The sequence below is a fragment of the Plasmodium gaboni genome, chromosome 4 (assembly GCF_001602025.1).
Source record: "Plasmodium gaboni strain SY75 chromosome 4, whole genome shotgun sequence".
NCBI lineage: Eukaryota > Apicomplexa > Aconoidasida > Haemosporida > Plasmodiidae > Plasmodium > Plasmodium gaboni.
In genome coordinates, this window is record NC_031484.1 from 419352 (window position 1) to 431827 (window position 12476).

Sequence of the window (12476 nt, forward strand, 5' to 3'; positions counted from 1 at the left end):
AATTTAACCTTTCCAAAGTGTCTTTAGTCCAATAATAGTTAAGACCACCAACAAAAATTTTCCTTTGAATGTCAGAAGGAGTAGTATTGTTTTCTTCTCTAACGTCTACCCTTTTTCCATTTAATTCGTGAGTATCCTAAAAAATTAAAGAAAAAAAAAGAAATATATTTTATATGATTATATAAAATGTTTAAAAATACAACATTTCTTTATTTAAATACTAATTATATATACATATATATATATTTGTGTACCTTTAAAATTTTTTCTTTATTCATATGTGAAGCCATCGTTACAAATGCAAATCCTCTGTTCCTTTTCGTCTCATGATCTTGAGCAATCACGACATGTTGAACTGTTCCATATTGTTCGAAATACTCAGTTATATTCTATTTATTTATTTTTTTTGAAAACAGTTCAGATGATCATAAAAAAAAAAAAAAAAAAAAATTAAAAATGAAATAATAAAATAATACAATTTAATATATATAAAAGTATATATTATAAACATCCTTACCTTGCTTGTAATATATTGTGGAATACCTCCGATAAAAAACTTAAAGGGTTCATTTAAAATTTTCGAATTATTCACACATTCGTTAATGCCTGTAGAAGCTAAAACATATTTCATATATAGTAATGCATTCATATGAACAAGTATAAAATATATAAATAAATATATAAATAAATATATATATATATATATATCCATATTACATACCATTACTTAAGGAATCGCCATTTTTATTCTTAGAACCACAAGAACTCTTTTCATATTTGGAGCTTTTTGAACAGTTGGATTCTTGGCAGCAACATATTTTTTTTATCTCTAAAAGGGAAAAGTATAAAATAAGGAAAAATATTAAAATATAAAAATAAAATAAGAAATATGTATTTATATATATATATATATATATATATATATATAATGGTTAATGTTATTTTTTCTTTTTCTTTATGTGGTGATAAATAGAGATATTTTTTTATAACAAGTGTATGTCGTTTATGTTTCATGGGTTTACAAGGAAACTTTCCATACATAAAGTATATGTATACATACATACATACAAACATATATATATATATATATATATATATATTTATTTTCATAATTCATTTATATTTTTATGTATTACCTGGCTTAGAATCAACAGAAGAACTTCTATCTCTTTTTTCCCTTTGTTCATAATTATGTGCACACTCATTTTTTTTTACGATGCTGTCTACATGAACTTTTTCATCATGATCAACATGACACGATTTTTCCTTAATACAAAATTCTTCATAATTATGTAATCCATTTAATGTTTCATCGTTTTCTATCATCATTTTGATTAACACACGTTTACATAAAAAATAAAAAATTTTCTTTTTTTTTTTTAGATAAAGTGTAAGTGGAAAAATAGAATATTTTTTTTTTTTTCTATTTTATTAGAAAGTAAAATAATAGATGTGTATAAAAATAAAAATAAAAATATATATATATATATATATTTATTTATTAAAGAAAATAAAAATAACATATAAATATTATTATTTGTCTTATTTTTAAATAAAATGCGTAATGTATTTTTTTTTTTTTTTTTTTTTTTTTATTATATTATATATATAATATATATTATATAACACACATTATTATTTTTATTTTATTATATTTCATTTTTTATTATTTTGATTTCCATTTTTTTTATTTGATTTCTTCATTAAAATATTAAGGATCAAAAAAATATTTATATACTATATTAAAATAAATTGAATGTATACATACATAAAATAATTATATACATATTATATATATATATATATTGTATATATGATCTATAATATATATGTTTACGTGTGTGTAAAAATAAAAGAGGACCTACACTTATACATCAATCAATATAAGACAAGAATTATATCAATACTTTTTATATATCTTTTATAAAACAGAAATAGAAGAATAAACATTGAAAAAAAAAAAAAACTACTACACAAAGTAAAATATTTTATTTTTCTTTTTAAATGATTTCGTTATATCTACATTTCTTTGTATTATCATCAACTTAGAAAATCATATAATTAATTTAAATTCTAAAAAAAGAAAAATTTATATGTTTAAAAAATGAAAAGAGCTATATAAAAATATACCAACTTTTTCATAATAAATAAATATAAATATATATATATAAATGTTTATACATATATACATACATATGTAGATATATTATTTAAAAAAAAAAAAAAAAATTATGTTTTTTTGTAAACAAAAAAATAAAAAATAAAAAAATAAAAAAAATCATCTACAAATACCTTTTTAAAATTATTTTTTTAATAAGCAAATTAAATTAATTAAAAACAAAAAAAAAAAAAAAAATTATAATTCATATTAAAATATTTAAAAAAAGAAAAAGACATATATTATATACGCTAAAAATATAAACACATAAATTAATGAATATATATATATATATATATATATATATATTTTTATATTTCCCCCTCCTTTCACTTCATACTCATAATTTTTCTAAAGGATTCTAAATTGTTTTGCCAACTTTCCCTTTCTTCTCTAGTTTTAAAAGTAAATAAATATGTACTTATATGTACACTACTTACAGATATTTCTAAAGATTTGAGATTATCAACTTTAGTTCTTATGGAAGTTATTTTATTTAATGGGAAAGAACCTATTGGTTTTTTTTTTCCATCGGAATCATTTTTTCCTTTATACCATTCAAGCATTTTCCCATCTTTTGAACAAGTAACTTTAACAGTTTCATGAAAAATGGCTGTTTTTATTTTTACAATTTTAGTAAGTGTTTTTCTATACTGTTGTATTTTTTCATCTTTTATATCTTTAGCTGAAATATTTTCATCTGAATCATCTGTAGATAATTTCTCATCATCATCTTCATCTTCTTCTTCATCATCTGATTGGATATTTATTTTCCTGGCTGTTGGAGAATATGTTGGTCTTCTCCTAGCGTTCCTAATAACTTTAGGGTTCATATTATTATTTTTCTCAACATGATCTTTGTTAATTATATATTCGCATTTGTTGTTGTTTTCTTCAGTCGATTCATAATCGAAATTTTCTAACAAAACAGACAAGGTTCCACTGTTTGGCTAATCAAAAAAATAAAATAAATAAATAAATATATATATAAAGTAGTCATTGTAATATAATGGCAAATTAGAGGTGTTATACATATATTATATATATATATATATATATATATACATACATATATTTTTTTATTTTTAATATGATTCCACGTTCATACCATTTGGGGGTCATAATTTAAAAGAGGACCATCTGGTGTTCTTTTTCCCCATCTTTCATAACAGTTATATGGAACTGTATTTCCCATGTTTTATTATTTTTATTTATATATATAAAGCTATTCCTTCCCTTTTTCTTTTTTTTTATTCCTTGTTCATTAAGGGAAAAATATATATATACATATATATATATATATATATATATATGTGTACTTTTAAAAGTTACTTCAAAAAATATATAATATACACAAAAAAAAAAAACAATAAATAAATAAAAAGCCTTAAATATAATATATTACACACATATATTTTTTTTATAAGTTAATTTTTTTTAAGGTAAATATGGTGATCAAAAATACAAGTCTAAATTTTACAAAAAAAAAAAAAAAAAAAAAAAAAAAAAAAAAAAACACATATATATTATATATATATATTATATAATTACACACAGTATTGCTATTTATTTAAATATATATATTATATTATAAAATCAATAAAAATTCATCTCATAATTTTAATTTAATATGAATGCATTCAGTAAATAAAAAAAAAAAAAAAAATATGCATATTTATATGTATAAAAATGTATATTATATATTTACCCATTTTTACAAAGTAAAAAATTATATTGACATGAAATATATATATATATGTATATTATATATTATATATATATATATATATATATATATATATATATATATATGCGTACAATTGTATATAAATATAACCATCTTAACAAACAAAATTAAAAATGTAATAAATTGCAACATACCAAAAGGTATAGATGAAATTATTTCAAAATGAAATAAAATACATTCATTCATACATACATATATATATATATATATATTTATTTATTTATTTATATATTTTATCCATCTTTATAACAGCTTGTATTATTGCCCATTAGGGATGAAAAATGAAGTTCTCCCGCCTTCACCTTTTTCATACAATTTTCTTATAAAATCCTTTCCATGAAAAAATAAAATGAGAAAGAGCCATAAAAAAAAAATCACACTTAAATGAATTATAATTTTTAAAACTTATAATTGCTTCACATATGTTTTTTTTTTTAAATAAAAATGGAGTACTTTAAAAAGAAACAATAATATATATATATATATATATATATATGTATAATATATTTTTGTATATATATATATATTATAAAAATGAAATTTATTGTAAAAGTAATTTTATTAGTAAACATTTATAGTACAATTTTTTGTCACCTTCAAAATATAAAATACACTCATAAGAATCATTTACTATTCATATATATAAAAAATAATAATTTCATTTTAAATACTAAAAAATTCAAGAAAAATGATAAATACATACGTCAAAAAAGTACCTTCTTATCTTCATCAGAAAATGAACAAAATGATGGTAATGTAAATAAGAAAAAAAATAATACAGGAGATAGTATAAAGTTTTATGATTTTTCACACCTATATAAACACTATAATATAGAAAAAAAAAAAAATAAACAAAGTAATTCAACAAATGACAACCAAGAAGTAGTAAATTGTATGGAGTCAGAACATGTAAGTAATATAATTAATGATAATATTATAAATAAACAAAATAATAATAATAATGATGATAATAATAGGACAATATATAGTAATAATGAAGAAAATAATTCATATACACAAAGCAGTAGTGATACCACTAATAATAAAAATAATAGCCTACTTGTAAAAGATGATCCAAATAGAATACAAAAAGTTATATTTGAAAATGTATATGATTATAGTAGTATATTTAAAGAGAAAGAAAAAAAACCATATGTGAAAACTTATGTAGCTAATGTTTTTCAAAAAATGCCTAAATTTAAAGATAATACTAAAGTTATTAAAGATGCTTTATTATATTTAAAATTTATTGAAAAAGGAAATTTATATTTAATTAAAAATGTTGATAAAAAAAGTGTGAACCCTGAACCGTATGATGATTTTTCAAATAAACAAAAAAAAAAAGGAACAAAAAAAGATAAAATCAAATTAGAATTAACAAGTATTTATAATAATATTAATAAAGAAAAACATACCAAAAAAAGAATATGTAAAGAGTGTTGTATAAAAATTGATTTATATACTAAACTTTTATCAAGACCATTAAATAATATTTATAATATGCATAGAAATCTAAAAAAATTCTTACATCCATTCCAATATAGCTTATATGAAAATACTGTAACCAATTTATATAAAGACGGTGATGTTTCTAATTCTTTAAGCGATGTATTAAATAATATATTAGAAGTAAGGAAATTAATAACTTCTACTGGTAAAATGTATGCAGGACAATTAAAATATTTAAAAACATGTAGAGAAATTTTCCGTACATTAAATGAAGCTATTGTAGATTTAAATATTATTTTACAATCAGGAAGAAAATGGCTTGATATATATAATTCATATATCAAAAAAATTAGAAAAATTAAATACATTGATATAACTAAACCTGCTATATCAATTATAGGATGTACAAATGTTGGAAAAAGTAGTCTACTTAATTCAATAACAAATTCGAAATCAAAAGTTGCAAATTATAATTTTACAACAAAAGAATTTAATCTAGGACATTATTCTTTTGCAAATGATAATGATATCTTTACTACACAAATTATGGATTTACCAGGATTAATTGATCGTCCAGAAGATAAAAGAAATCTTATGGAAAAACTTTCTTTATCATCTCTAAAAAATATACCATCAGCTGTTATCTATGTTTTTGATCCTTTAAAAAAAGATGATCATAAATTTTCATCTTTAAAATCACAAATAGATATCAGATATTATCTAAGGGGATTATTCCCATTTAGACCTTGGATTGATGTCATAACGAAATCTGATTTAATCAATTTTGATCAAGTTCAAATACCAAATGATATAAAACAAAATGCTCTATTCTTGTCAACCGAACATAAACCTTCCCTATTACCTCTAAAGGAAAGAATAAATGAAGTTACATATAAATTGAATAACTTTTTAAATAAACATATCATGGAATAATAACATCTTTATTATTATGAGATACATATCGGTTATTAAAAATAGCTGTACAATACATTCCTTCTAAAATGTAATAATTAAAAAAGAAAATTATATATATATTAAAATAGGTTATTATATATATATATATATATATATATATGTATATGCATTTATTATTTATTTATTTTTTTTTTTTTGTGCACAATTTCATTTTCCATTTAATTTGTAATTTATATTTTTTTTAAATGATCATACTTTTTTTCCATAGTAAATATTTAAGTATATTTTTTTGTGATAATTATATATATATCATTTTTCAATTACATATTTTTTTAAGTTTTTCTTCTTTTTTTTTTTTTTTTTAAACATTTCAAATAATTTAATATATATATATATAAATATATTTATATTTTTATATATATGTGTATGTTTTATGGTGTTCATATTTTTACACTTTTTTAAATTTACCTTTCATATTTCAATAATCTATAATATTTGACTTTTTATTGATATATATATTTTTTAACCTTTCACTTTTCATTTTATTATAAACATTATTAATTATAATTATTTTTAAGTAACATAAAAAATATATTATTTTTTACTTTTTTTTATATTATGTGCTATAATGTATAATTTAAATATTATAATTATACAATATAAAATCAAATTAAAAAAAGAAGAACAACAAATAAAACATATTATGTAAATATATACAATTGGTATAAAACAAAATAGATATATATTTATATTATATCCTTTCAAAATGTGTATCATATTTTTTTTTTATATTTTCACTTAAATTGAAATTAAGACTTTTTTTTTTTTTTTTTTTTTTTTTTTTCGGTGAACAATTTATTATTATTGTTGTTATGTATATTATTAACTTTTATGTCTTCTTCATTATTCCATATTATGTTGTCTGTTTATTAATCCATTTAATTTTTTATTATTGATACAAAATATATATATTCTTTATGTACCTCTTCAATTTGAGTCACAATTATTGTAAAATAATTTTTTTAAATATATTATGAGGTTCTAAAAATATGGGTAGATTCATCATTTGATAATTCCACAGGTTTTTGTATAGTCTCATTTTTTTTTATCGTTAAAATAACTTTTTCAACAATTTAATTTGCTTTTTTATATTCTATATTATTCATATAAATTAAATTTTCTTTATTTATCTTTACTTTTTCATTTTGTGGTACATTATAATTTGTTCTGATAACTTCAATAATTTGTGGTGTATATTTTATTCTTTCCTTATAAATAGGACTTTTTATATCATTTAAATTGTAATCAGGTTCATTTTTTTTTTTGATATAAATATGTGTATTATTCACTCTATCTTTTATATATTCATTAAATCCTTTGTCTAATTCATCTATATTTTTCCTTTTTATATTATTGGTTATATTTTTATTTACATTATTATCATTAAAATGTTTATATAATAATTTATTTTTATAGTGTTCATTTTCTATCACAGCATTTCTGAAGCAAAATGGATCCTTCAGAAAGTTAACACTAATACCATTCACCTGAACGTTATACCCAGCGTCAATTTCTGGGATCACTGGACCATTAAAGAGAACATTTTTCATGATTCATAAATAACAATTGAAAGATAATATATATATATATATATATATATAAACAGTCTTATATATTAATATTTTCTTGTTAAATATTGGTATGAATTTGTACAAGTGAAAGATAAAAAATGTGTATATATATGTATTTTAAATCAAGTTCATTTATTATCATATATTATTTTTAACATATTTTATATATATACTAAGAATTCATTAAATATAAATTCGTTCGTTTTTATTTAAGACATATGGGGACAATTAAATATATATATATATATATATATATATATATAAAGAATGTAAAGTCATCTTTTTTATTTCTCTTTTTTTATTATAAACATAAAATAAAAAAATTAATAATTTGCTAAAAAGGATGTTTATAAATATCCATATATAATTATATCCTACTTAAGTGTTAGCTATTTTGGAGAAAATTATTCATATACATATACTTTTTATTAACATACGGCTATTTACATATATCATTTTTATGAACAGGTCATAACATTTTTATTATTTTTTATGAACGGATCATAATTTATTTTTTATATGAACAGGTCAATATTTTACACATTATATATTTTATTATAATAAAAGAAAACATATTTTAATATTTTTTTCATTGGACTATATTATTTGTATTATGTTACGTTATATTATTGTTTTTATATATATTTTTTTTACTGAATTCTCAGAAGAAATTGTAATTATCCTATTCTTTAAATTAAAATGAAAAGTTACCATATATATATATATATATATATATATATATAGATGTGTTTTTTTTTTTGATAAAGTATAAATATAATTGGTTTTCAATATATATATATATAATATATATTATATTAATGTACTTAAAATATATTCTATGAAAACAAGAATATATATAATACCATTTATATGAAATGTAGAAAAATTCTGTTTTTTCCATATACATTTTTAGTTACAATATAATTATAACACAGAATAAAAAAAAAAAAAAAAACGAAAATTTATATATTATAAACAATATAAATGACACACACTTAAAAACAAAGAAAAAAAAAAAAAAAAAATTTAAGAGGTAAAAGATAAATTTTATATATATAATCCCTCTTTTTAAAAATTTTTTAAGAACAAAAAAGTGTGCAAATAGATTACGCTCCTTTTTAAATAAAGGAAAAAAAAAAAAATTTTTTTTTCACGAAATAGTTCCTTTTGACACTCGCCTTTTTTTTTTTCTTCTTTTCTATATATATATATATATATATATATATATATAGATTAATTCATTAAACAGCAAATTAAAAAAAAAAAAAAAAAAAAATATATATATATATATATATATAATAAAAAAAAAAAAATTAAATAAATAAATATATATATATATATATATATATATATATTTTTCTTAAAGAACAAAATATAATACAGAAGTGTGCAAAGTTCTAATTGTTCTATTGGTTCAAAATTAAAAAAAAAAAAATATATATATATATATATATAAATAAAATAAAAAGAAATATATACATAGATATTTGTTCATTATTTATTTATATATTTTTGTTTTTTAATGCTTAAATTATGAAAAAAAATATATATATATAAATATTATGTATATATTTAATAAATATATATATAATATATATAATATATATTACACCGTTGCCTTTCAAATAACGGGATAATATTTTAATATGTAAAAAACATTATAAAAAGGAAAAAATATATTATATATTCATACATATTTATTCTTATATTTATATGCAACTAATTAAGATATTAATAAAATTATAATTAAATAGATAATTTTTTTTTTTTTTTTTTTTTTATTTCTGTTAATTCATATTTGTATATCTTTTGAATTCCTTTTTATAAGAGGAAAATAGGTTTTCAAATTAAAAACGTATATGTGTATATAAGTTTATACATATATGTATACATTGTCAGATAGAAAAAACATATGATTATGTTTTAGGTTTAATTAAAAAGTTAATTATATTTTTATAATAAACCCAAAGAAATTATGGGAAATAATTGCTGTGCAGGAAGAGATGTATGAAAAAATATAGAATAGAAAATTTATGGTGTAATATATATAATGTTAAATATATGTATATGTGTATTAATTAATTATTTATTTGTTATTATATTGTTTTTTTTTTTTTTTTTTTTTTTTTTTTTTTAGTTACTTTATAAAAATAAACTACAAGAGTTTGGTATAGAAGGATCCAAGACAATAAGAAAGTTGTTATCCTTCACAAGTAAATCATTTCATCTATTTAATATTTTTATATTTTAAAAGAATGATTAAATAAAAAAATATACTATTTCTTGTTAATTTAAAAATTTGTATATAAATAAATAAATATATATATATATATATATATATATATATATTGAATTAATTTTATAGGTAATGATATTCTCAGATTTGATAAAGCATATGATGAAAATGATGTTCAAGAGTTTGTAAACTTATGTTCTTCAACTTGCGAAGTAGCAAAATAAAAAATAAAATAAAATATAAAACTAATATATATATATATATATATATATATATATATATATATGTGTTTGTATGTATGTGTGTGTGAATTTTTTTTAATATAATTTATTTTGTAAACATCTAATCAATGAATAATCCTTTTTTTTTTTTTTTTTGTTCCTCTCCATGTAAAACAGATAGAAAAGTTAGAAGATAGAATGCATCCTTGGGCTGCTGACCCTAAAACAATTGGTGCATTATCAGCAACTCAATTGGCAATTTTAGCTAGCAAAGAAAGTAAGATGGAAAACAGGAAAAATAAAAAAATAATTTTTTTTTATTTAAATATTAATATATATATATATATATATATATATGGAAATATTTAATTTTTCATAATATATGAAAATTTCATTATTTGTTTTGTAGGCGAGCCACATTATAAAGATGCAATACGTGAGGCAAATGGAATAGCCGTTTTTATAAACTTATTAAAATCACACGTAATTATTTTAAAAAATAAAAAAAATATACACACACAGACACATATATATATATATATATATATATATATGTTTATTTTTTTAAACAGGAATTAGATAGAGTACATGCTGCTGTTGTTGCTTTATCATTTTTATCCGTTGACAGTAAGAAAACTAATATATATATATATATATATATATATGTACAAAATTTTTAAAGTAGGCAATTACACTAATATGTCATATTTCATTTTTTGTAGATGTTAAAAATTGTATTTGCATGTTTGAATCTGGTGCTTTACCATATTTAATCAGTGGAATGAAATCAAATATAGATGGAATGAAAGCTGCTTGTGCTCAAACTTGTCGAAATATTTTTGTTTTAGGTAATAAAAAATAAAATATATACAATAAATATATATATATATAATACACATATTTATATTATTCCACATTTATTCCTTTATGTCATTAAACTTTATTTTTCTTATTACAATATATTTTTCAGATAAAAAATATAAGAAGGAATTTTTAAAACTAGGAGGAATCACTCAATTAGTGAATTTACTAGAATTGTAAAAAGAGAAAAATAAAAAATTTATATATGTACATACATATATATATATATATATATATATATTAAACGTTTTATGTTTGCATAAATTTTAAATTTCACTTTTTTTTATATTTCCAGACCATCAAATTATGATGATAGTCAACCATTATATACACAATTAGAAGCTATTTATCACTTGGAAGATTTCATACTGGTATGCTTTTTTATTATTCACTTATAATATATATATATTATATATATGATTAAATAATAATATTAACTGTACATATATTTTTTTTTAATGTAGAATGATGGAGATGAAATCCCAGAATTTTTGGAAGCAGTTAAAAACTCCAATTCGATAAAAAACTTAAAAACCCTACAACAGGTATTACATATATATATATATATATATATATATATATTATTAAATGTAAAGATATAATAATCTTTTGAGACAAAAAAAAAAAAAATTAAAAAATATATCCAAAAGAAAAGAATATTTGTGTACTCTTTTTCATGAGTCTTTTAAAATTATAACACAATAAATAAATATAAATCTCTTTCTCTATATATATTATCATTTATTATGTACACATTTTATTCTTATATATTTTTCTTTTAGTGCCCTGAGCAAGACTTAGCAGAAGCCTCCAATGTTCTCTTATTGAGACTAACGGATTAATCCTTTTATATTTTATTGTCCTTCTTTTTCATATAATAATTTTTTTTTTCTTTTTCTTTCATATTCCCCCAATCTTAATTTGATGGCATCACATATATATATATATATATATATATATATATATTATAGACAGATATATATTTTTTCTTTTTCTTTTTCTTTTTCTTTTTTTTTTTTTTGTTATTTTTGATATGCTTTTAAATATTTTAATTTGAATAATAAAACATTTAAATTTGTTATAAAGAGGTTGCACAAGATCAAAAAAAATGAAGAAATAAATAATTAAATAAAAAAAAATTTTTAAATTAAAAATATATATATTATATATATATATATATATATATATATTTATTTATTTATATATCCATATTGACATTTTTTAAAATGCAATTAAACACACATAAAAGAATGACAAA

The 12476-nt window shown here is 18.2% G+C and overlaps 5 protein-coding genes across 5 annotated transcripts in view; 2 read left to right on the forward strand and 3 right to left on the reverse strand.

The window, feature by feature from the left end:
• Positions 1–1329, reverse strand: part of PGSY75_0414500 (putative RNA-binding protein) — a gene marked incomplete at both ends in the record, with an annotated part of 2146 nt that extends 817 nt beyond the window's left edge. The window contains 5 exons of the mRNA XM_018784195.1: positions 9–136; positions 255–389; positions 518–615; positions 722–829; positions 1137–1329. Of these exons, the coding sequence (XP_018643357.1) occupies positions 9–136; positions 255–389; positions 518–615; positions 722–829; positions 1137–1329 (662 nt within the window). The remainder of the gene's footprint in view (positions 1–8; positions 137–254; positions 390–517; positions 616–721; positions 830–1136) is intronic.
• A 1158-nt stretch (positions 1330–2487) lies between these two features.
• Positions 2488–3353, reverse strand: PGSY75_0414600 (conserved protein, unknown function; the record flags this gene model as incomplete). Its single annotated transcript, XM_018784196.1, has 2 exons — positions 2488–3108; positions 3267–3353. 2 exons carry the CDS (start codon positions 3351–3353, stop codon positions 2488–2490), a joined length of 708 nt encoding a protein of 235 aa, XP_018643358.1.
• Positions 3354–4439: 1086 nt separating this feature from the next.
• Positions 4440–6287, forward strand: PGSY75_0414700 (putative GTP-binding protein; the record flags this gene model as incomplete). Its single annotated transcript, XM_018784197.1, has 1 exon — positions 4440–6287. The coding sequence occupies one exon, from the start codon at positions 4440–4442 to the stop codon at positions 6285–6287; it is 1848 nt and encodes a 615-aa protein (XP_018643359.1).
• Positions 6288–7402: 1115 nt separating this feature from the next.
• Positions 7403–7879, reverse strand: PGSY75_0414800 (hypothetical protein; the record flags this gene model as incomplete). The annotated part of the gene is made up of 1 exon (XM_018784198.1): positions 7403–7879. The coding sequence occupies one exon, from the start codon at positions 7877–7879 to the stop codon at positions 7403–7405; it is 477 nt and encodes a 158-aa protein (XP_018643360.1).
• A 1996-nt stretch (positions 7880–9875) lies between these two features.
• On the forward strand, positions 9876–12060 carry PGSY75_0414900 (armadillo-domain containing rhoptry protein; the record flags this gene model as incomplete). The annotated part of the gene is made up of 11 exons (XM_018784199.1): positions 9876–9905; positions 10038–10113; positions 10266–10348; positions 10535–10634; positions 10767–10840; positions 10930–10984; positions 11080–11205; positions 11328–11394; positions 11514–11589; positions 11683–11763; positions 12001–12060. The coding sequence occupies 11 exons, from the start codon at positions 9876–9878 to the stop codon at positions 12058–12060; spliced, it is 828 nt and encodes a 275-aa protein (XP_018643361.1).
• Between the last annotated feature and the right edge of the window lie 416 nt (positions 12061–12476).